The 20,984-nt window shown below is 27.4% G+C and overlaps 3 protein-coding genes and 1 long non-coding RNA gene across 5 annotated transcripts; 3 read left to right on the plus strand and 1 right to left on the minus strand.

Moving 5' to 3' along the window:
• The first annotated feature begins 738 nt into the window (after positions 1 to 738).
• LOC111043015 (transmembrane and coiled-coil domain-containing protein 4-like) lies at positions 739 to 7,841 on the plus strand. Of its 2 annotated transcripts, XM_022327789.1 has the most exons (11): positions 739 to 1,115; positions 2,843 to 3,154; positions 3,249 to 3,260; positions 3,565 to 3,697; positions 3,764 to 4,005; positions 4,090 to 4,256; positions 5,091 to 5,426; positions 5,488 to 5,624; positions 5,715 to 5,842; positions 5,985 to 6,118; positions 7,481 to 7,841. In XM_022327789.1, the coding sequence occupies exons 1-11, from the start codon at positions 1,079 to 1,081 to the stop codon at positions 7,556 to 7,558; spliced, it is 1,716 nt and encodes a 571-aa protein (XP_022183481.1). In that variant the 5' UTR covers positions 739 to 1,078; the 3' UTR covers positions 7,559 to 7,841. The 2 variants fall into 2 exon arrangements, with proteins under 2 accessions (XP_022183481.1, XP_022183482.1); XM_022327790.1 differs by lacking the exon at positions 3,249 to 3,260 and having other exon boundaries at positions 740 to 1,115.
• Positions 7,842 to 9,489: 1,648 nt separating this feature from the next.
• On the minus strand, positions 9,490 to 13,362 carry LOC111043019 (UPF0047 protein YjbQ). The gene is made up of 6 exons (XM_022327797.1): positions 13,210 to 13,362; positions 12,871 to 13,065; positions 11,088 to 11,142; positions 10,902 to 10,941; positions 10,376 to 10,417; positions 9,490 to 10,284 (listed from the first exon to the last, which is right to left on the minus strand). The coding sequence occupies exons 2-6, from the start codon at positions 13,028 to 13,030 to the stop codon at positions 10,057 to 10,059; spliced, it is 525 nt and encodes a 174-aa protein (XP_022183489.1). The 5' UTR covers positions 13,031 to 13,065; positions 13,210 to 13,362; the 3' UTR covers positions 9,490 to 10,056.
• A 1,504-nt stretch (positions 13,363 to 14,866) lies between these two features.
• LOC111043024 lies at positions 14,867 to 16,000 on the plus strand. Its single transcript, XR_002605523.1, has 3 exons — positions 14,867 to 15,410; positions 15,483 to 15,567; positions 15,653 to 16,000. It is a non-coding gene; the product is annotated as an uncharacterized LOC111043024 (long non-coding RNA).
• Positions 16,001 to 16,749: 749 nt separating this feature from the next.
• On the plus strand, positions 16,750 to 20,322 carry LOC111043012 (WD repeat-containing protein 44). Its single transcript, XM_022327784.1, has 8 exons — positions 16,750 to 16,902; positions 16,968 to 17,061; positions 17,120 to 17,372; positions 17,453 to 17,718; positions 17,786 to 17,926; positions 18,126 to 18,380; positions 18,440 to 18,970; positions 19,033 to 20,322. The coding sequence occupies exons 1-8, from the start codon at positions 16,835 to 16,837 to the stop codon at positions 20,206 to 20,208; spliced, it is 2,784 nt and encodes a 927-aa protein (XP_022183476.1). The 5' UTR covers positions 16,750 to 16,834; the 3' UTR covers positions 20,209 to 20,322.
• The last annotated feature ends 662 nt before the right edge of the window (positions 20,323 to 20,984 follow it).

The following is a 20,984-nucleotide window of genomic DNA, read 5'->3' on the forward strand; positions in this document are numbered from 1 at the left end:
GGATTGCAGACGTGTAGTCAAGACGACGTTGTCTATGTTGACTATGGATAATATAAATATGATAAAGAGCCGTGAAATGATAAATACAAAATCCAAAAAGTACCAACAAGCTGGTGTAGAACAATACTGGCAACAACTCTTTCTATAAAAATGTCCACGATATAAATAAGAAGATAGTAATTCAATAATTTTTATTGATGTTGAATTTTTAATGCGTATCATCGGAATCAACCCACTAGTCAGTGGATTGGATCACAATTTTATTTTTTATGATCATTGATCGGGTATTGAATAGCTTTCGGAACAAAGTACGGATATTAATATTTTATTATATTATTTACCCACCAGTTACCCACTGAATGATCCTATAATTCGTTGGACCAAACAGGTGTAAGATTATTCCACCCCGGGTAATGAATCTTATCAACGATAAACATACTGGTGCGTTTTTTTTCATACCCGTTTGGGTGAGGGACTAAAATTTATAATTTTAATAAATCTTTTAATATTGCCGAAGATGATGCAATTGTATAATGTATATTAATTGTGTCTGTGTTGTCCTCGGTTTTCACCCCGCCTATTGACGATGACAAACATACACAGTGGCCACAGATATAGATATTTATAATATTTATATTATTTCCTTATCAGCACTGTGCAAAACACAGTACGTTTCTCATCTTTATTATTGTTGTGGGATATTATCAGACTCTTATCACATCTGCCGTGAAAAATTCAAGGTTTAAAAATACTCGTAATTTGCCTCGGCTGTCACCGTGAAGCCTCGGAACTGCAGAAGCGAACAGACTTCTATATACTTATCTAGTTATCTGAATGTCTGACACAAGTTTCACAACAGTAGTCACTAGTCAGCTTTTTTGGCGGCTGTTTATCGTGTTAGACGTTAGTCAGTACCCAGATGTATTACTGTCGTGTAGTCGTTTGTCACATTACCAGCTTTTTTAAAATTCTTTGTTTTGTCTCAAAATTTGTCCAACGTAAATACGTAATTCGTCACGGCTATCTCTTACACTGAGTTAAACTATTATTATTATGTTATCAAACTAACACCAATACAATGGACAAATACGATAAAGCCTCTCAGCATATTAAAGGTAAACAAAAAGATAGATTTTCGCTTAAGAAGAAGATTGCATACTAGCCTACTCCTATTACCACCACTATATAATATTACTTCTACTACGCCTCAAATAATCCATCGATATAAATATTCAGATTATGTATACATTATATCAATATTAGTCATTATTGCTGACAGGTGTATTTTTAAAAATGCCCTGTTTATTGCACCTACTTATCCCACATATGGTAGTTAAGTTATGTACAGCAAAAATAATATTGTTAATTTTTATTTAAAAAAAATGGGTATAAAAGCTTAGAATTATAATTTATGTATTTATATTATATTTTCTAATTCCCTGATGCATTTTATACAATGATACATATATTTTCATTAAAATCAAATAGTTTTTAGCTTTTACCTAGATTATTTTGGTATTAAAAATTAGATTTATTCAACTTTCTTATTACCAGGGATTGTGTATTCTTAAATTCTTTTATAATCTTTATATTACAATTTTCATTAAATTCAATAAATAACAGCAATTATTATATTTTTAAATTAAAAAATCTAATAGGTAAAATACCATTATATATTTTATCTGGCCATACGTATAATCAGTAGTTCATAATTGTCTCAACTGAAATTCAATTAGTAAAAATAAGTTAATAAGTAAATTTACTTATTTTAATTTTAGGATTATGACTTAACTGATAATATACATACACTGACTTTTATAATTTACAAGTTTTTGTTAACTACAACAGTTTTTTTTTATCCTTTACATTTGCTTTTAAGTAATTTTTTACCCTTAATTTGACATCATTTTATGTTGTCACTGTAACTGTGCAATAGAGATTTATTTTCACTCTCAAAATTAAGGCAACGGTTAATTGTTGTAAAAATATACAATTTCAAGGGCTTCAGCCTTATATCTAGGGAAACATAGTTAGGGAACTAATTTATATGTAGTAAAAATACAAAAATATGTGCATAAGGAAATATAATTTATAAAATACGTGGGAAAAAAACATTTTTATTTCTGTAGAAGTTCAATGCATTGAATATAATTATGCAAATATCAGATATATATATACCTAATATATTATGAAATTCCATTGAATAACTATAATTTATTTTAAATTATTGAATGTTAAATGTTGCTTATTAGGTTTCAAAATATTTTTAAAACAACTAAACTATTGTTCAATATTAAGTGATGAAATTGGATTATATTTGAAGTTTATAATATCTGAATGCTATAATTCTACATTTTTAGTATAGTATCTGCCACTCATTATTTAAATGAATGTTTTAAAATTAGTATGGCCCAGATTGTTTTCTGTAAACATCATGAATTTTTTTTTCACAGCATCTCTTAGTTGTCTGCTTACAAATTTTAATTTTCTATTGCTGATTCGACAATTTTCAATATTTGCATACTATCATTTAAGGACATATTATTTGTTATATGGTAATATACCGATAAATGGTTGTTTTTGTTCATTGCAACATGGCTTGAAAACGTGTGAATGATAAAATGATAAAATATGTTTAAAAATTTGTAATTATCCCAAGATATATAAAATAAAATTGGCGCCGTTTATTAAGAATTATTTAAATTGTGAACATTTCTTATCAAATCTTAAATACCTTGTTCTAATAAAAATAAGCATTTACATATAAATCCATTCCCTAGTTATAATTATATTAAATAATTTGTGAAATTTATTTTAATTGCTAATTTAATTTAAATTACAGATTCCTTGAACACTAAAAATCTTGCTGAATGTCTATCACAAACAGGACGTTTTTCATACTGTGCCTTATGTGCAACTTCATTGAGCTGCCTTTATAAATATCCTGCACATGTAGATTTTAAGTTAGATTGTCTACGTATACTGTGTAATCATTTAAGACTAATGTTACAACTACCCACTATGCGAGAGATGGCCAATTGCGAACTTCCCTTAGATGCTAAAGTATATGTTAGAGCTCTCAAAAAAGAGGAAGTACTTAAAGAAGGCATGATGATTATTGTACAAGACCTTTTATTGCTAGCCATTTCAAATGGTAAATTTTATTTTTAATTATTACTTTTTTAAATTATTGTCATTGTAAAACAATTATAACTATAAAATAAAATATTTTAATATGCAAACCAAAGGATTTAAAGTAGGTAAGTATCTAGTTACTTGTGTATTATTTGAAAATAAAATTTAATTTTCTTAAAAAAATTAATGTTTTTTCAAATGATTTTTATAATTGTATGAAACATATAAAATAAATATTTTTCATAATTATTTATGTAAATAATATTAATAAACATTTTTTATAATTTTTATAAATAACATTTAAAAAAATGTATTAATAATGTAATTAATTTTGTTTTGTTTATAAAACTGTCAAATTTTTTCTGCATCATATCAATTTAATTTTATGATATTAAAAATACATTTTAAAATTATTGTTATATTTTTTAGGTATATATGATGCTCGTTGGAGAGTTCTTATAATATATGTTACTCGTGTGTTTGATCTTGATTTAAGTAAAGTAGATAATTTTGAGTTAAACGTTGTAAATTGTTTATCAAATTTTTTGCCAGTTCAAACTGAGTAAGCATTTTTAAGCTTATTTATTTAAATATTATGTACTGTCATTATGTTTATTTTCAAATGAAGACAAGAACAAGCTGATGCTGCTCGTCGTATTCGTGTATCAAAGACTAAACGTTTTGCAATGATTGGATTTGCATCAGTTGGTGGTGGAATTCTCCTTGGTTTAACTGGTGGATTAGCTGCTCCTCTAATTGGTGCAGGGCTATCTAGTATCATAGGAACATCTATTGTCGGAGCTATTGGAACAGTAGGTGGTACAGCTATTGTTGGATCACTTTTTGGTGTTGCAGGAGCAAGTTTAACTGGTAATTATAATTAAAATAAAAATAAAAAATGTATACAATAACTTATAGTTTAAATTTTGTTTACTGTAACTATATATATTTTAGGATATAAAATGCATAAAAGAGTTGGTGACATAGAAGAGTTTCAATTTCGTAAACTATCAACAGATACAGAAACTGGAGATATTCACTTACATATTACTATTGTTATATCTGGATGGTTAAATGATGATATAGAAACCAGCTATTGTCAACCTTGGCAGTATCTTCGAGTATAAATTCATTATATCTTACACATTTATATAATTAAAAATCATATTATACACTTTAACACCAAATTAAATAGCAAATGGAGTCATCTCCCCGAAATATCTATTATCATGAGAATGTATTTCTACAAAATGTCCTCTGTAGTTTTATAGCTTCAGTAATGTGTAATTTCTGGAAATATATTATTAGCACAACAACCTTTGAAAAAATGCCATATTTTCAGCAGATACTTAATGAAAGTACAGTTTTAGCCGCAAATTAGATTCACTTTGGTAGCATGTAATTTGAGTCCATTAGCCAAATGAGTCAATAAGGCAAAATGTCCCAAAAAATAAAATAAATATACACTTATTTACTTTAAAAATATTAATTGAGAGTAATTTAGCTATTATGTAACTAAATTTATAATAATAGAAATCCTTCCAGAGTTGATTGGATTTTCCCTTCTTCGATTCAAAAAGACCCCATCAATCACTGTGTTTTTTCTGTAAGTTAGACATTAGTATAGGTACAAATCAAGATCAGTCATTTTGAGTCAATTAACCTCGAGTCCAATAAGCGAGAACCATTGTACTTTTTCTTTCTTTTTTTTTACGCTTTAAACAGGACTTGTTCATTTAATTGAATATTTGTTATAAATATTAACTATTTAAGTGTTCATCATAACAAATTTAAATTAAATGTTTAACATTTTATGATAAGTATTTTTTATATAAATCAAACCGTTATATTAAAAGTATCAATTTACATACTATTCAGAATCACAAACACTTTTAACAAATAACTATCATGCATTGCATTTTAATTTATACATTAAAATCAACTTCATTTTTTAGGACAGTCCAGAACAGTATTATCTACGATATGAATCGTCTTATTTGCTGGAGTTTGGAAAAGCTATGGAATACTTTTTTAGTTTTGCTGTTTCTGTAGCAGTTCAAGAATCTCTGAAATACACTGTACTATCCGGCCTGATGGCAGCTATTGCGTGGCCCGCAGGAATTTTAGGATTGGCCTCTGTCATTGATAATCCATGGGGTGTATGTTGTCGACGATCAGCACAAGTTGGAAAACAGTTAGCAGAAACTCTACTTTCACATAGTCATGGTAATCGTCCAGTAACATTGATTGGTTATAGTCTTGGAGCTCGAGTTATCTATTATTGTTTAAGGGTATGTATTTATGAATTATATTACAATGTTATATGAGATTTACAGATTTATAATATTTTAGGAAATGTCTCAAAGAGAAAAAAGTCAAGGTATTGTCCAAGATGCTATCTTAATAGGCACTCCATGTACTAGAAATTCTTCAGATTGGAACAAAATTACAGAGATTGTAGCTGGAAGAGTAGTAAATGCATATTGCAGGTATATTTAATATTTAAGACCATCAGTTGTAATTTTATAATAAATAATAATAATATGATACTTATAAATTGATTTTGAATCAAATTTTAGGAGTGATTGGTTTTTGAAATTTCTGTATAGAACACTTTCTATGCACGCAAATGGAGTAGCTGGTCTTCAAGCTGTTCAATCAGTTAGTGATCGAATAGAAAATATTGATTTGACTGATATTGTTTCCGGTAATAATTAATAACTAAACATCAACCATGGTTTAGAATTTATTTTTAAACAAAAATAAAATTAATTCCGACCAATATTGTTTTAATAATACACAAATCTTTTAAAAAAATTCTCTATTGTTAATGAATTATTAATTTATAGGACATTTTGAGTATCCACAAAAACTGACAGAAATTTTAATTCACATTGGAGTTAATGTAGATCAATCGGCCAAACTTCAATTAATTACTACACAATCTATGCCGGAAGGAATGTCTGAACATTTGAAAATAAATGTGAGTATATTAATGTTAAAGAAATTGATTTTTTTCTACCTATTTTGCTGCATTTCTATTCAAGACTAAATCTTTTGGTCTTTGTCTATCAGATTTTTAAAATGTAATATTTGTTTGTTTAAAATATTAAAATAATCAGTGTTATATTTTAATCTATAGTTATAAAAATTATTAGAGCAGTTGTCACCTTGGTAAGCCTGCCAAAAGGGGTAATTTCTATCAGGCCCAAAATTTGATGGCCTAGAAATTTGGGACTACTTAATTTTTTTTAAAACTAAAGAAATAATTAGGAGTAAGAATTTGATGAACACAGCAGAAATTCTACTAACAAAAGTTAATAAAATGTGGTAAAAAAAAGTGGGGCCCCTAAGGTATTGTCATTGATTATAAATACTAGTATTTATAATCAATGGTATTACCCTCAAGCCCGGGTCGTCTCTCCTTGGCCCTTAGACTATAGCATAAATAGGCGATTGGCTGGTAGTATGCATCTACTGATTTCATTCCATTAGATTCAGAATTTCTAGCTACTCAAATATTTTTAAAATACTGAATAATCAATGATTTGTTTTTGAATACAATACAACTGAACTTGTAGCATTAAAAAAATGATATACACAAATTAAATCAATTTTTAAGCATTGCATCTTCTGTTTCCAGCTTCTACAATAGTTTTTTCTGCTACAGCTAAACTCACTCCACTTTCAGTTTTATACTTTCCTAGTTGTTTTATTACTACCATATTAACCATTTTCATATTTTGGAGGTAATACAATATTTTTTCTATATTTTAAAGAGCCACTAAAAGTTTTCGTTTCCATATAATAGACAACAGTAATAGCTTAAAATGATTCTAAATATATATTTGACTTTTTGACTTTTGATTTAAAATGAACAACATTAAACACAAATTAATATTTATTCAAATGATATTATTATATTTCATTATATTATAAACTAAATTTTTAGCACAAAACATACCTAAGCACTTAAGCTATAGTAATAAAATACTAGTTATTAAATAATAGATAATTACATCATTGGGAATATTGAATTTGCATGTCTTTTGAAAATTTGGTTAAATCTGGCTCACATTTGTGTGTGGAATAATTTTTGGTTGTGAATAATTATCCGCCTACAAATACATATTGCAATACAAATATTGTGCCAATCAACTCTGAACTAGTTTAAATCTATAAAAAAAAAGAAATCCATTATGCAGTAAAGTTAATTTCTCCATGTCATACAATTTAAAAACAATCACTCAATTAACTATATTTTATTAATAATAAATATTAAATAATAATGACTTATATTGTGTTGAATTATTTTATGAAATTAATATGTTTTGTTATTATTTAGGATAATTATCCTGTCAAAAAATCAAAATCTGTAATTGATCTTACAATTATTGACACCAAAAAAAATGAGGCACAATGAATGTTTTGTCTGGTAAAACGTATCGAGCTTATTTCTTCAATTCAATATTATGTTAAGTACTATATTTTAAACTTACATTTAAGAAAAAGAACATTTCTTAATTATTGTTTTGCAATTTTAAAGTTTATGCGAATAATTCATAATAACTTGGTGCTTTAAAAATTATTGATATTAGTGAATGAATTGATTATTAGGCATAAATCAAAAACTTTTGAAGCCTACTCTGTTAAGAGCTTATTTTGAATTTTTGAATTTTTAATTAAATTAACAAATTATTTTTTTATATATCTGTTTGATAAAATAATTTTTTATAAAATATTTTCTTATAAATATATTCACTAAAATAAGTAACTATTAAAACATAATATCAAAAAAAATAAATAATATTCATTAACTAAAAAACTGATAAAAACAATTAGGTGATGCAAATTTAAATGTATTAACTTTTAGCGTTCCTATTACTTTTAATAACAATATGTTCCAAAGATTTAGTATCATTTTTTTTTAAAATATATCTTCAATTCAGTTATTATGATAAATATACATAACTTTCAATTTATGGATATCACATTGTTATAATTATTGTTAAATCTAATAACAAAGAAACATATTATATTTAGTGCCTTTACCAGTGCCTCAAGTTTGTGCTGTTTTTTTTTAAATTCTTTAGCCACCCTTTACTAACTTAGAATGGTTTGTCTTTTAATCATTTAGCATAATATGTTTGGCTTTTTATTTCACAATATGATCCCAGTACTGACTTATCTTTGCATTGCTGCTTAAACCATTTAATCGCGTATTATTTTACGTTAAACAATTCAAGACCTCTTTTTCACTTGCTATCACTTGAAAAGTTAAAATTGGTTTCCCTACTTTTAGTATGGTGGATAGTGTTCTCCATAATATTCCTAAGTTTTCAGCAAGATCCTACTTCTTTCTTCCAATTTATACTGCTTTAAGCACCATTTGTTTTTCACAATGCCTAGAATTTAAACTATGAGGCATCTTTGCATTTACACCAAGTTCACAACTGTACACATAACCGATAGATTGCAATTGACAATTCCTAACCACATGAAACTTTAAGTATAGTAACAAGCGTCAAACACAATTGAGTAAGTTGAGTTGATTTAATTATAAATTACTCCAACCATAATAGTTTCTGTAATTGTGTCAGTTTATAGATATTTATTTATTGTTAAAAATTATACCAAAATGTTATTTTATTTTAAGTACAAATAAATTAAGCGAATAAAGTTTTAAAGAATTTTGTGTATTCTTAACTAATTTTAAGTATGTAATAATATTTAATATTACTGTTACTATTCACTATTTTTAATTAAACATAAGGTAATTAATATAACTATATTTTGTATTGATATTTGATATAAAAAAGTTATTATTTATTAATTTATCATGTTATAATTTATTTAGTTAGAACTATACATTTAATTTTGTGTTTATACAGGAAGTATAACTAAAAATTGGAGAATATAATAATTTAACTTTTTTAAATTATTTATTTCACCAACACTATGAATTGGGTATTTTCTTTATATAAATGTTTTTTTGTTTGTTCACTATTTTACACTGTTGTATATACCATATAATAAACAAGCAACTGTTTGAATTTAGTTGATTACTATTTTACTCTTCTGTGATAAATATTATGTATACATGTATACAAAATAATTATACAAAAAAAAATAATAACAATTTGATTTTTAAATTTTTTTTCAAATATATTTTTAAAATAAGCAATTTTTTCAATTTTAATCAAGATAATATTTATCTAAAAACGGACGTTTAAAATGATTTAGTTAATCAAATGTATGTTACAACATTTATAGAATACCATAATTTAATTTTTGTACAACAATTATTATACAATGCATCACACTGTCACTGTAAGTTATTAAACATGCTTTGTATATTAAGTAACATCATTGAATATATTATATTGTATATTGTGTAATATATACTCAATGGTAACATCATTACGTCTATAATTGGAAAAATAAATTGGATAAATGAATACAAAATTAAATTAAATCACGACTAAGTAACAAAAGTTTTTTAATTATATTACTTAAATAAAAATTTAAGAAATTATTGAATTAATATTTTGTGTTAACTTTTCGTCCTATATTAACATTTGTAAGCGTGACTTATTTTATAAATGGTAGTTATTATTAAATATTTTAAAAGGTAACATTTATGTCTTTTCACTATTTGTTAAAGTTTTATTGTATAATATATTATAAATAATAGTATTTATATTATATATTTTCATGTTTTTTTTTCTGGAATGTGTTGTTACTTTTCATAATGCACTTGACGAAATATTGAATAAACTAATTATGATGGGGTACAATAACATTTGTTATAAAAGTGCTTATATTATATTTGACTAGAGGCAGCGGCAAACAGTTGTATCTAATTTAATGTTGAATGTGATGTCTATAAATAACATCCTTCTGTGAATATATTTGATGTGCCTAACTGCTTAATGAAGCCATAGGCGAGGACGGAGACATTGGTGACCGGTTACAATCACTTGCAGATGAATTAGGTGATCCATTTAATGTTATCACTAGCTTTCGACTACCAGCTTGATTTCGATGCTCACACAGCCAAATACCTTGCCATGTACCAAGATTTAATTTTCCTTCAGTAATTGGTACTGTTATTGATGAACCAAGAAAACATGCCTTTACATGGGCTGGCTAAAAATAATAATTACAATTTATTGAGTATTAAATAAAAAACTGTTTATAATAAATAGCTTTTTTAATTTTAAAAAAGTAATTTATTTACCATGTCGTCAGGTCCTTCACATGAATGTCGATAAGGTAAACCCTAAAAAACAAACATATTGCACACAACTTAGAGAAGTTAATAAATATGTGAACTATATACTAATATTAAAATGTCTTTAATGACTAAACAATCTTTGCTACATTCATCCCCACTACTTAATAAGTACCATTATTATGGCATACGTTGCTCTTTACTTTAAATGTTATAATTTTGTAGCTTAATAACAGTTATGCAATTTATTCTAATTTATCTAAATTTGTTTATAAGACTGTTATCTGTACATTTCAGCAAAATTCTTTTTGATAAGTAGTAGAACTCTTATGAATTAAGTAAAACTGACTTTGAACAATCAATAAAAATGGATGGTTGGAAACCACAATTTATATGTATTTTTCACCAATGCTTATTTATTACTGCAGAAGAGTAAATTATTTAGGTGTCTTCAGAGTCCCCATGAAATGTATTAGCTTTATACTTGGAATCATAATATTTTAATTTGGCTGTTAGATTTATCATTACTTACTTCTGGTACAATTTTATTCAACATCATCTCCATATCATCTCTAAACAAACAATTATACTTGTTTAATATAATTTGTATATAAAATAATAATTTTTAATAAAATCTGAATAAAATGCACATTTTTTATTTTTCCCTTGCCAATTTATTTTCAACAGATTTTACCAGATATGTATATCATATTCTTACCGAACATTTGGATCCCAACTTTCATTAATGGCAAGGCTAGCTGAGGTATGCAAAACTAAAAAAGTAAAAATTAATAATTAGTTTATTTAAGTATATACTTATGTATGATCTACGCTACCTATGTTTTTCTCTCATTTAATACATATTTTTTTACATAGACATCCAAAAAGTCAACCATATTTACATTGTTTTAAAATAAAAGTACCCGATTTCTGATGTATGGGTCTTCAATGTCACAGACTCAAGTCTACCAATACTGATACATTTTAAAACAAATTCTACATTTTTTGACATTTTACTTTTTTTTTAGAAGTAAGCAGATATTTTTACTGATAACATGATCATAAAAGATAGGTACCCATCTTTTTCTAAAAATTAATGAAAAATGTGAAAAATTAAGTTTAGATCAACTTGTAGGTCGGGTGTTTTCTGATTAGATGGAAAGTCAACCAACCCACACTTGTAACTCTCCAACTCTCCAACTCTAAAAATTTAAAAAAAAACTGATCTACTTCTTGCATATTCGAATACCAGCACAATTTGACTTCAATGTCTTTTCAATATTCAGTTAACAGTAAAATAAATTATAAAATAAAAAATAAAAAAATTCTGTGAATACATGAAAAATGTAACTCCTTATTTCAATTACATAACAAATTAAAATAAAATATTCCAACAAATATATTTAAAAATGAATTATAGTTAATTATTTTTCTTTGTAAGATAATACATGACAATTTTAATACAAGAAGTCAAGGAATAAAATAGATGAAAAATGACGTGATTCTGTTGTAAAAATTGGTAAATAATCTCAGAGAAAACTTTGTTGACTTTTTGAATTTTTGTCGATGTTGAAAAAAGAAAAAAGCATTGAGAGAACAAAATTAAATAGGTATTTACATATTTATGTCTAAGTGGTTATACATTTACTAATAATTATTTCAATTTACCAATACACCATTAAAGAAATTAAAATCAGCGAGACATTAACTTAAGAAGTTATTAGAGCTGTTACATGAGATATAAGAATACAAGTATTAAATGTAGAAATTTTAAGAGGATGTCATATCAGCATGTGTTTTCTCCGTCTTACACATGTACGACATATCCAATTTTTGCTCACCAGTTTGATGTAAGAGTGAACTAACTTATTAAACAATTTAAAGGTAAGATTATTTTCTAAAGCCTGGAGGCTTGTAAGATTGTATTGATATTATTTTTAAGTTGAGTTTATAAAATGTACATTTAAAAAAAGTTCATAACCTTCTTATAAATAATAATATTAATAAGAGCCTAGTTGGAGGTGGGGGGAGCTAGATACCTTACCTTTAAATTTTATAATAGGTGAATTCACACCAATAGCAAAACTAACAGCAAATTATTAATATAAATTAAATAAATGTGGCTTAGTGAGGCGCAGTCATAAGCTCAATTTGCGGAAACGCTCTGAGTGTATGTGTACCGGCTGGCGTTGCTAGTTCCTGGATGGGTGACCACCAGGGTTTTTAGCAACACATCCTTGCCACACATGCACAAACACATGTAACAATCCTACCCACATAAAAACCTACTAAACCTATACAAAAAAAGTCTTACCGTACCACCCCACACCCAATGACAAATGTTGCCACGGGTTTCCCCTCATAAAAAAAAAAATTAACTAAATGACTTAATACAATTAATCATTTTGGTAGTTAAGTTTAATGAAAATACCAAGTATAATTTTCATATGTGCGTAATATGTATGATCAAATATATTCAAAATCACAATTTAAATGCTTACTTTGTATGTGACATAAACCAACAGAGAATTGAGATATTTCTGGTATTTGTTTAAGAATTTCTTCAGTTACTAAATGTACGCCACTGTGTTGTGGTCTTAGATTAATTTTGCGTTGAAACCACGCTGAACCAATTTGAATTCCTCGACTCGACGATGCCATTCCAAAATATTTGCATTCACAATAAAAATTATGGCCTGTTGGTAAAATATGGATATAAATATAATAAACACAATATAGTAAGCACAAAAAACATTTGCATAATTTAATAATTTTTCAGGTACAATATAATGGGAAATAAATAACAAATTAGTTGTCCAAAGGACAAAATTATCACTTACAACGGTCATCGCTTAGTATACATTTCGTAGTGTGCGTATAACTTTAAAGTCCAATGGGTGTAGATAAAATAAATAAATATATTTTAGATTAACAAAAACACGAATAATATGTTTGATTTCGTACTTAACTAATCTAAAAAGTAAAAATTTCCAAAAGACGAGATTAAACGAAAAAAAAATGTATCAAAACAAATTTTCAGACAGTGTTACTTTGGGAAACAATAAATTCCCATTTTCCGATCATGGTTTTGCCAACCGTTACTGATCAGCGGGGCGCTGGGCAGCGCCATTAAACTTTTGAATTTATCAAAAATTGATTGTATTTTATGTTTTGTAATAATAATTTATCACACTCCACTTAATACGATTCACGGAAATAAACCACATACTTTAATATCATTAGATTTTTAAATAAGTCTTATTTTCCTATTATAAATTAAATACAGAACATATAAATCAAAACAATAAATTGTACCTATGATAAAATATATTCAATTCAATTTTTTAAATATAACTTTTAGTGGAATTCCATGTAGCCGTGGCTTACATTATTGAAAGGATAGTCAAATGAAGAAAAAGAAATAACAAATAAAAACTGTATAGACAAGTTCTATATTCTATAACAGAGGTATCTGTTTAAACTTTTTAATTTCACAGCCCTTCGTTTCTTCACAGCATTCTGGCGACTCTCAAACACAGTACACATAGACAAAAATATATTTCAATGATCAATTATTTATAACTTATATAATATATTTTATATAACTATATAAGTACATGCGTTATATCAATAATGCATAATATATAGAAAACTGAAATTAAATGTTTTACGTTTGGAATAAAATAAATAATAATATATCAACCTATTAGACTCGACAGACTGTGCGGCACAGCTTGAATACTACATTACCTCTATATAGGTCTATACCAAGTTTAGAATTATAAAATAGTACCTAATATACATAATACTTATACATAAAATATTAATATAATAATTTGTTATATAAATAAATTAAAAAGATATTAGATGTCAATCATCCTTGTATATAGACACACGCATCAACAAAGCAGATGCTATACTTTCCTAACACAAATATGACAAATGTGTACTCCCAAAACAAAGAAGAAGTATGAAAATAACATTAATAAAAAAAAAGTTAGGTATAAATAAAAAAAGATGGTTAGGTACACAAAATAAAAATTGTTTTCATATGTTTTTAATTATTCAAATGCAACTTAGTTAAATATAATTTTAATCACATTACCTATTACAATTAAGATCTGAATATCTGAATTCGTAATTAAAACCAATGTCTAATAAAATATAACATAATAATATCAAAATACATACTAGATATTTGGTTTTTTTTTGTTTGTATCTACCCACCCACAATCTATATTATAATATAGGCGTGCAATACATAAGAAGTAGGACATTATCGCAACATAGCGTAGGTGTCAAGGTCAACCCTAACCTTTTTTTTATATATATTATACTGACTATATAGTCTATACCAGTGGTCGGCAACCTTTTTGGACTCCCGGGTCATATTCATAAATTAATAAGAGTTCGCGGGCCAGACAAAAACAAAAATTTTATATTCCAAATTATTTATCAAGAAAAAAAATAACTATTTAAAACGTTAAGACAATAGAACATAAAAATTACAGTTTTTAATAATATAATTATAATACAAAAGTATGGAAATTACAACTGCTTAATTTTGTTGTTGGATATTGTTTATAATTTTTTTCAATTTCCATATTAAAATTACTTGTGCTGCCTCTAAGTATATATGGTAGAGATGGTCATCAGTTAAGCATAAACGGTGTGGGTTTTTAATTTTTTTCATATGAGAAAAGGCCTGTTTACACACGTAAGTGGATCTAACCATACTTAAGTATTTTTCAGTTGTATTTTTAATTTTTGAAAATGATGCAGGAAGTTCAGCGACAAAAAGTAAAGGCGATGCTTTGAATCCGTCTCTTTAAGATATTTCGTGGCTGCAAATCTATTATTTCCATTTGAAGCTCAACACCAACATCTTCAACATCAATATTAAAGGGATTGGCGAGTAGTCAAAAATATTGTGAATGTCCTTTGAAATCTTGAAATCGATTATTGTAAATTCTTGTTGAAGAATCGAAATACCTTCAACAAATTTAACTGATGACTGATAGAAACGTTCAATTATATAGATGTATACAATATGATTTTTTCGATATGATTCGATATATATTATATGATATTCAATTAAATTTTGTTATCGTAGAGTTTAAAGCGGGCCGTATACGATAGACGCGCGGGCCGCCGGTTGCCGACCACTGGTCTATACGAATAGCCTCAATTGCCAAAAGGTATACTATTTATCAGCTTATTACTTGGATATTTCAACGTATTTTATGGTTATAGGTACTTACATATACTTGTATTATTCAACAGGCCAACGAGAAATGTTTCATAATTAATTCAAACAAAATGCCACGGCGTCATTATTTGGAGGGAGGGGGAAGAAGGGTTAACAAAGGGTGCATTTTTCCCCGTATGTATATATATATGTGTCTAAATAAGGCACCAGTGCTGTGTTATATATTGAACTCTATCCTCTGGGAGCATGGACTTCTTGTCACCCGGCCTAGTTCTGGGGACCTCGATGCAAAAGACTATTTCGGAGCACATTTAAAAGGTATACCGTTGCATGTTTTTATTAAAAAAAACATTGCGTAAACATAATACTATCAAGTATAATTTCGTAATTTTTTTCGATGCCTAATATGCTAGGTGATATATTTATGCCATAAATATTATTATTAATTACGTATTAAATTAAATTGGACAATATATTTTGCTAGTGATGTAATGTTTTAGAATTAAAGGATAATTAAAAACCTAAATCTTAACAAAAGAATTATAACTTCAATTTTTGATCAAACTTTATGAATTGTTTTAAAAAAAATTGTTTTGGTTTGTATACTTTTTTCTAGTACATTTGGTGAAAGAGTTCAACTAAATTGTACATAGTTATAACGTAATGAGTTGTAGGTACAAAAATGTTTAATCACATAATTTATTTTGGAAGAAACTAATATATTTATTTTCGTTATTATTATTTTTTACAAATGTGTAGTAATTAAGTATACCTAATAATAATTTATAACAATCGACTTAGATGTACTTTACTCTTTTCCTAACCAATTATCGAATCAAAATTTTATAATTTCAAATAATAATTTTTTTTTTTTGAGTTTTGTATTGTCAGTTTACTCAACATTGAGAAGTTGAAATTATATTGTATTGATAAACACACTGAATTATTTCATACTTTTTTTTTTATTGATAAGATATGTTAAGTATATCCACCTTGCTATATTATTGTGGTGAAGTACAATTTGGATAAGCGATGTGCGATAGCGATGTCTTTTAATCATTAGCCAGAGCAAAGTAGGTAATCATTTTAAAAACATTCTTATCTCAAATTTAAATAAGAATTAAGCAATAAATAATAATATCATAATGATTAATTTATATTAATTAGAACTTTAAAAACTTCAAATCCATTTCATATATTAAAAAATAATTATGTTCAAACAATAAATTCTAGATTACAATGTTTATTTTTTAAAAATGTCAAATACTAGTAGTGATACTGATGAGTTTTTTGATGCTGAAGATTTTGCAGTTCGTGATCAAAAGTAAAAACGTTTTTTTAATACCATTGTTTAGTATACATTTTATAAAATAATTTTCTGTTTTATAGTGAACAATCCAAACAAACTATCAAAACCGAAAAAGAACTTTTGGAAGAAAAAAAAAAAAATATGACATTCAAAATATCAAGTGCTCCCAAATCGGTATACTTAATATTTAACATTATTTTTCAAGAATTGTTTATAAAAATAATTATGCTAGGTTTCAGAGCACAATGGTCGCCGTAAATTCAATGAAATTCGGCAGCACATGCAAATTGATGAAGACGAAATGCAAGCTGTATCTCCAACAGAAAGTCAAGCCTCATCAGCTGATGGAGTATTCTTAGCACCTTCACATAGACCTAGTCATCCTTTTAGAGTTATTGAGCCTGATGGAGCATCTGTGCAAAGTATATTATCCTTGGGCAAAGTTGGTCGATTATTGGGAAGTGTTCCTACTGATCATTTCATAGGTGTGTATATTAAATTATTGTATGTATATTTTTTTTAAATAAAATTTTTTAAAGTGGTTTTAAAATGAAGTAACTTTTAGGAAAAGAATCTGCTCTACGGCCATCAGAAAACAATAAATTATCTGAACCGGACACACCTGTTTCTATTGAAGAAAAACCTATTGTACCTCCTGAACCTTTTACAGCTTTCCATGAACCTGATGTAATTGCAAGCACAAAATTTTCAAATAATGGTACTGTTAGTATAGATACTGATAGACCTATTGCCCCTCCAAGACGACGAAGACGCAAACAAATAAACATTTCAATTGAAAACGATGGTGCTAAAATAGAAGATAATTCAAATGTACATATTATATTAAGTTACAGAATCAATTTAAGGGTTATATTTATTTATTTAATATTTTCAATAGAAATTGAATATTGAAAAAGATGAAACTAGTGTCAATTGTTTAACAAGTCCAGTGAGTACTATAGAATCACTGACAAGAGAATTAGAGCATTCGTTAGATCTTCATTCTGCTACCAAAGGTCAATACATTGTAAATCATCATGTAAGTAACATTTTATTTTAGTTTTTTGCTTTATTTATGAGTTATCACATTCTGTAAATAACTTTTTCAATTAGTGTAATTGTAGGATATCTGTATGAGATAGTTTAAAAAAAACATGCTTTCAGAAATATGTTGACTTTACTCAACTTGCAAGAATATTTTTAAATATTGATATAAACTAAATATTTTGCATTTTTAGGATAGAGAAAAACCAGTTCTTAATATCATTAAAGAAGCAATTGAAGAAGTAAAAGAAAAATCTAAAACAATTGCTTCGCATAGTAATACCTACCCAATGGCTGGTTCAAGTGGTATAACTTCTAATCGATCTTGTAATCGTGTTGCTTCACGGGAACGTCGAAGATCAGCTGGCGATGAGCAGGAGTTAAGAGATCAGCAGCTAAATATGTTTTTAAAAACTCATACAGATTCCGGGAAAAAATTAACTGATATAGTGAGTATTTTTGATTAATAAATATGACTGTAATAAATTATAAACTGATTTAAAAATAGGAAATACTGGAACAAATAACTGTGCTAAATTTGGATACCGGGGAAAGAGTTCCACTAAGTATAGCTGAAGATAAATTACCACAATGCATTAACCCATTATCTCTACATATAATGCGCTTAACATCAGAATATGTAAGCACTCCAAATTTAGATTCCCATTCATTTAGAACGAATTCTATTAAGAAACTTAAAGAATCTGATGAAGAAAGCATAGGCAGTAAATCTAATGATACAGTAGCTACTGAACGAGATGATCCTGTTGATGAATCTGCCATACGTCGTCGCACAGCAAGAATCAAACGATTTTTGGGTACTACTGTTAAAAAAACTGTAAATAAAGCTAGAACTATCGCACATGAAGTATCACATGTAAGGCACAAAGAAGATGTTATGGAGATTGTAGATTTAGTAGAAAGGCCACAGCCCGCAACTGACGTTCCTAATGCTCCTCAAGTTAATGAAACATTCAAATTGAGAGCATCAAATAGCCATAAAGGACCCTATGAATTTGATTCTGTTCAGCATGTTCAGGTTAGTCAATTAAAACAAACAATTTTAAATACGTAAATTTATTCTGCTTAAATTTTTTTTAGGAATTCTGCCATGAACATACTGGTCCTGTATGGTGTATGAAATTTTCTATGTGTGGTAGACTATTGGCTACTGCTGGACAAGACCGTGTACTTCGAGTTTGGGTTTTGCGAGATGCTTATAAAGATTTTCACGAAATGCGAAAAAAATATGATGCTGATAAAGTTTCTCCAACCCCGTCAACAGAATCTTTAGTTTCTCAACTCTCAGTAGATGATCAATCATTTTCAGCTGATCCAGATGATCGTGGGCCATTTATGTCACGTCCATTTTGTACTTACACAGGACATCGTTCTGATTTGCTGGATATAGCTTGGTCAAAAAATTACTTTGTTCTGTCATCATCAATGGACAAAACTGTTAGACTATGGCATATAAGCAGAAGAGAATGTTTATGTTGTTTTCAACATATTGATTTTGTGACAGCTATATGTTTTCATCCACGTGATGATCGATATTTTTTGAGTGGATCACTGGATGGAAAACTTCGTCTTTGGAATATTCCTGATAAAAAAGTAGCTGTTTGGAATGAAGTTGAAGGACAGACTAAACTCATAACTGCTGCTAATTTTTGTCAAAATGGTAAATTTGCTGTTGTAGGTTCATATGATGGTCGGTGTATATTTTACACAACAGATCAATTACGGTATCATACCCAAATACATGTGCGTTCTACCAGAGGCCGAAATTCAACGGGGCGCAAAATTAGTGGTATTGAACCAATGCCTGGTGAAGATAAAGTGTTGGTAACTTCGAATGACAGCCGCATTAGATTATATGATCTCAGAGACTTAAATCTGTCTTGCAAGTATAAGGGCTATGTTAATATAAGTAGTCAAATCAAAGCTAGTTTCAGTCACGACGGAAAATACATTGTATGTGGGTCAGAAAATCAATGCATATATGTTTGGAAAACCCATCATGACTATTCAAAATTCACATCAGTAAGACGAGATCGAAACGATTACTGGGAAGGAATCAAAGCTCATAATGCTGTTGTAACATGCGCAATTTTCGCCCCTAATCCAGAAGTGGTGTTTAGACAAATGAAAACAGATGAAAATAGTAGCCAAGATGGCTATGTTTTTGTAAGCGCAGATTTTAATGGTTGTATACGTGTATTTGTCAATCGAATGAAACCTAAACATAGTTCGTTACCAGCCAGTGCTATGGCATAATTTTATTCAACCAGAATTGGAATTTTTATTTTAATATTACAATTTTATGCTTGGCTTCGTAATGTAAATAAAAAAACTTTGATTATTGAAATAAATTTTATATGTTATTAATTAGTGACAATTTTAACTATTAGAAAATAATAATTATACTATTATAGTAATTATTAGCAGATGGTGAGGTTTAATTAATTTTAATTTGTTACCATTATTTTATAACAAAATGTATTTTAAATCAATTTGGCTTCTGGTAATATTGTTTTTATGAATGTTAAATATTTTTTAATACATTGTCGACAAAATAATATATACTCTTCTGTTTTTTAATTATTTACTTAATATGTCACCATTAATCCTTAATTTTGAAAGATTAATAATTTTACCCTACACAAAAAATGTAATTTGTTCATGGTTAATGGTTTAATTGTATTGTTTTAAAGAATTATTGTACTTATCGTCGCTATTAAACTCCAAATAATATTGTCCTGGTGTATACCAATAAATTGGAAAGTGTTGGAAGTATCTGTGATGCATATAGACTATAGTCTATAATAGTATGTAAGTACAAAATAACCATTGATTAATATTTATTAATTATTTTTAATTGATTATTGTATTATCCAGTCAGCATAACTAATTAAATCTATTTCATCTATTTGGTATCTGACGTATGATTATAGGAAAGTTCACTTTAGTGTTGGTAACATTAGTGAGCTAGTCGAATAAATCTTATCTTTTACACCATAATATTGACCTATCCACAAGACCAAAATAAATTA

Source organism: Myzus persicae, unplaced genomic scaffold (assembly GCF_001856785.1).
Source record: "Myzus persicae strain clone G006 unplaced genomic scaffold, MPER_G0061.0, whole genome shotgun sequence".
Lineage (NCBI taxonomy): Eukaryota > Metazoa > Arthropoda > Insecta > Hemiptera > Aphididae > Myzus > Myzus persicae.

What these genes read in the sequence shown, in the direction of transcription:
- LOC111043015 (XM_022327789.1), top strand. Translation starts at nt 1,079, where the DNA reads ATGGACAAATACGATAAAGCCTCTCAGCATATTAAAG. An exon ending in AACCTTGGCAGTATCTTCGA is followed by an intron (nt 4,257 to 5,090) that starts GTATAAATTCAT and finishes TTCATTTTTTAG; the next exon opens with GACAGTCCAGAACAGTATTA. An exon ending in GTAGTAAATGCATATTGCAG is followed by an intron (nt 5,625 to 5,714) that starts GTATATTTAATA and finishes ATCAAATTTTAG; the next exon opens with GAGTGATTGGTTTTTGAAAT.
- LOC111043019 (XM_022327797.1), bottom strand. Translation starts at nt 13,030, where the DNA reads ATGGCATCGTCGAGTCGAGGAATTCAAATTGGTTCAGCGTGGTTTCAA. An exon ending in AGTTGGGATCCAAATGTTCG is followed by an intron (nt 10,942 to 11,087) that starts GTAAGAATATGA and finishes TTGTTTGTTTAG; the next exon opens with AGATGATATGGAGATGATGT. An exon ending in TGAATAAAATTGTACCAGAA is followed by an intron (nt 10,418 to 10,901) that starts GTAAGTAATGAT and finishes TTTGTTTTTTAG; the next exon opens with GGTTTACCTTATCGACATTC.
- LOC111043012 (XM_022327784.1), top strand. Translation starts at nt 16,835, where the DNA reads ATGTCAAATACTAGTAGTGATACTGATGAGTTTTTTGATGCTGAAGAT. An exon ending in AAATAGAAGATAATTCAAAT is followed by an intron (nt 17,719 to 17,785) that starts GTACATATTATA and finishes TATTTTCAATAG; the next exon opens with AAATTGAATATTGAAAAAGA. An exon ending in GGAAAAAATTAACTGATATA is followed by an intron (nt 18,381 to 18,439) that starts GTGAGTATTTTT and finishes ATTTAAAAATAG; the next exon opens with GAAATACTGGAACAAATAAC.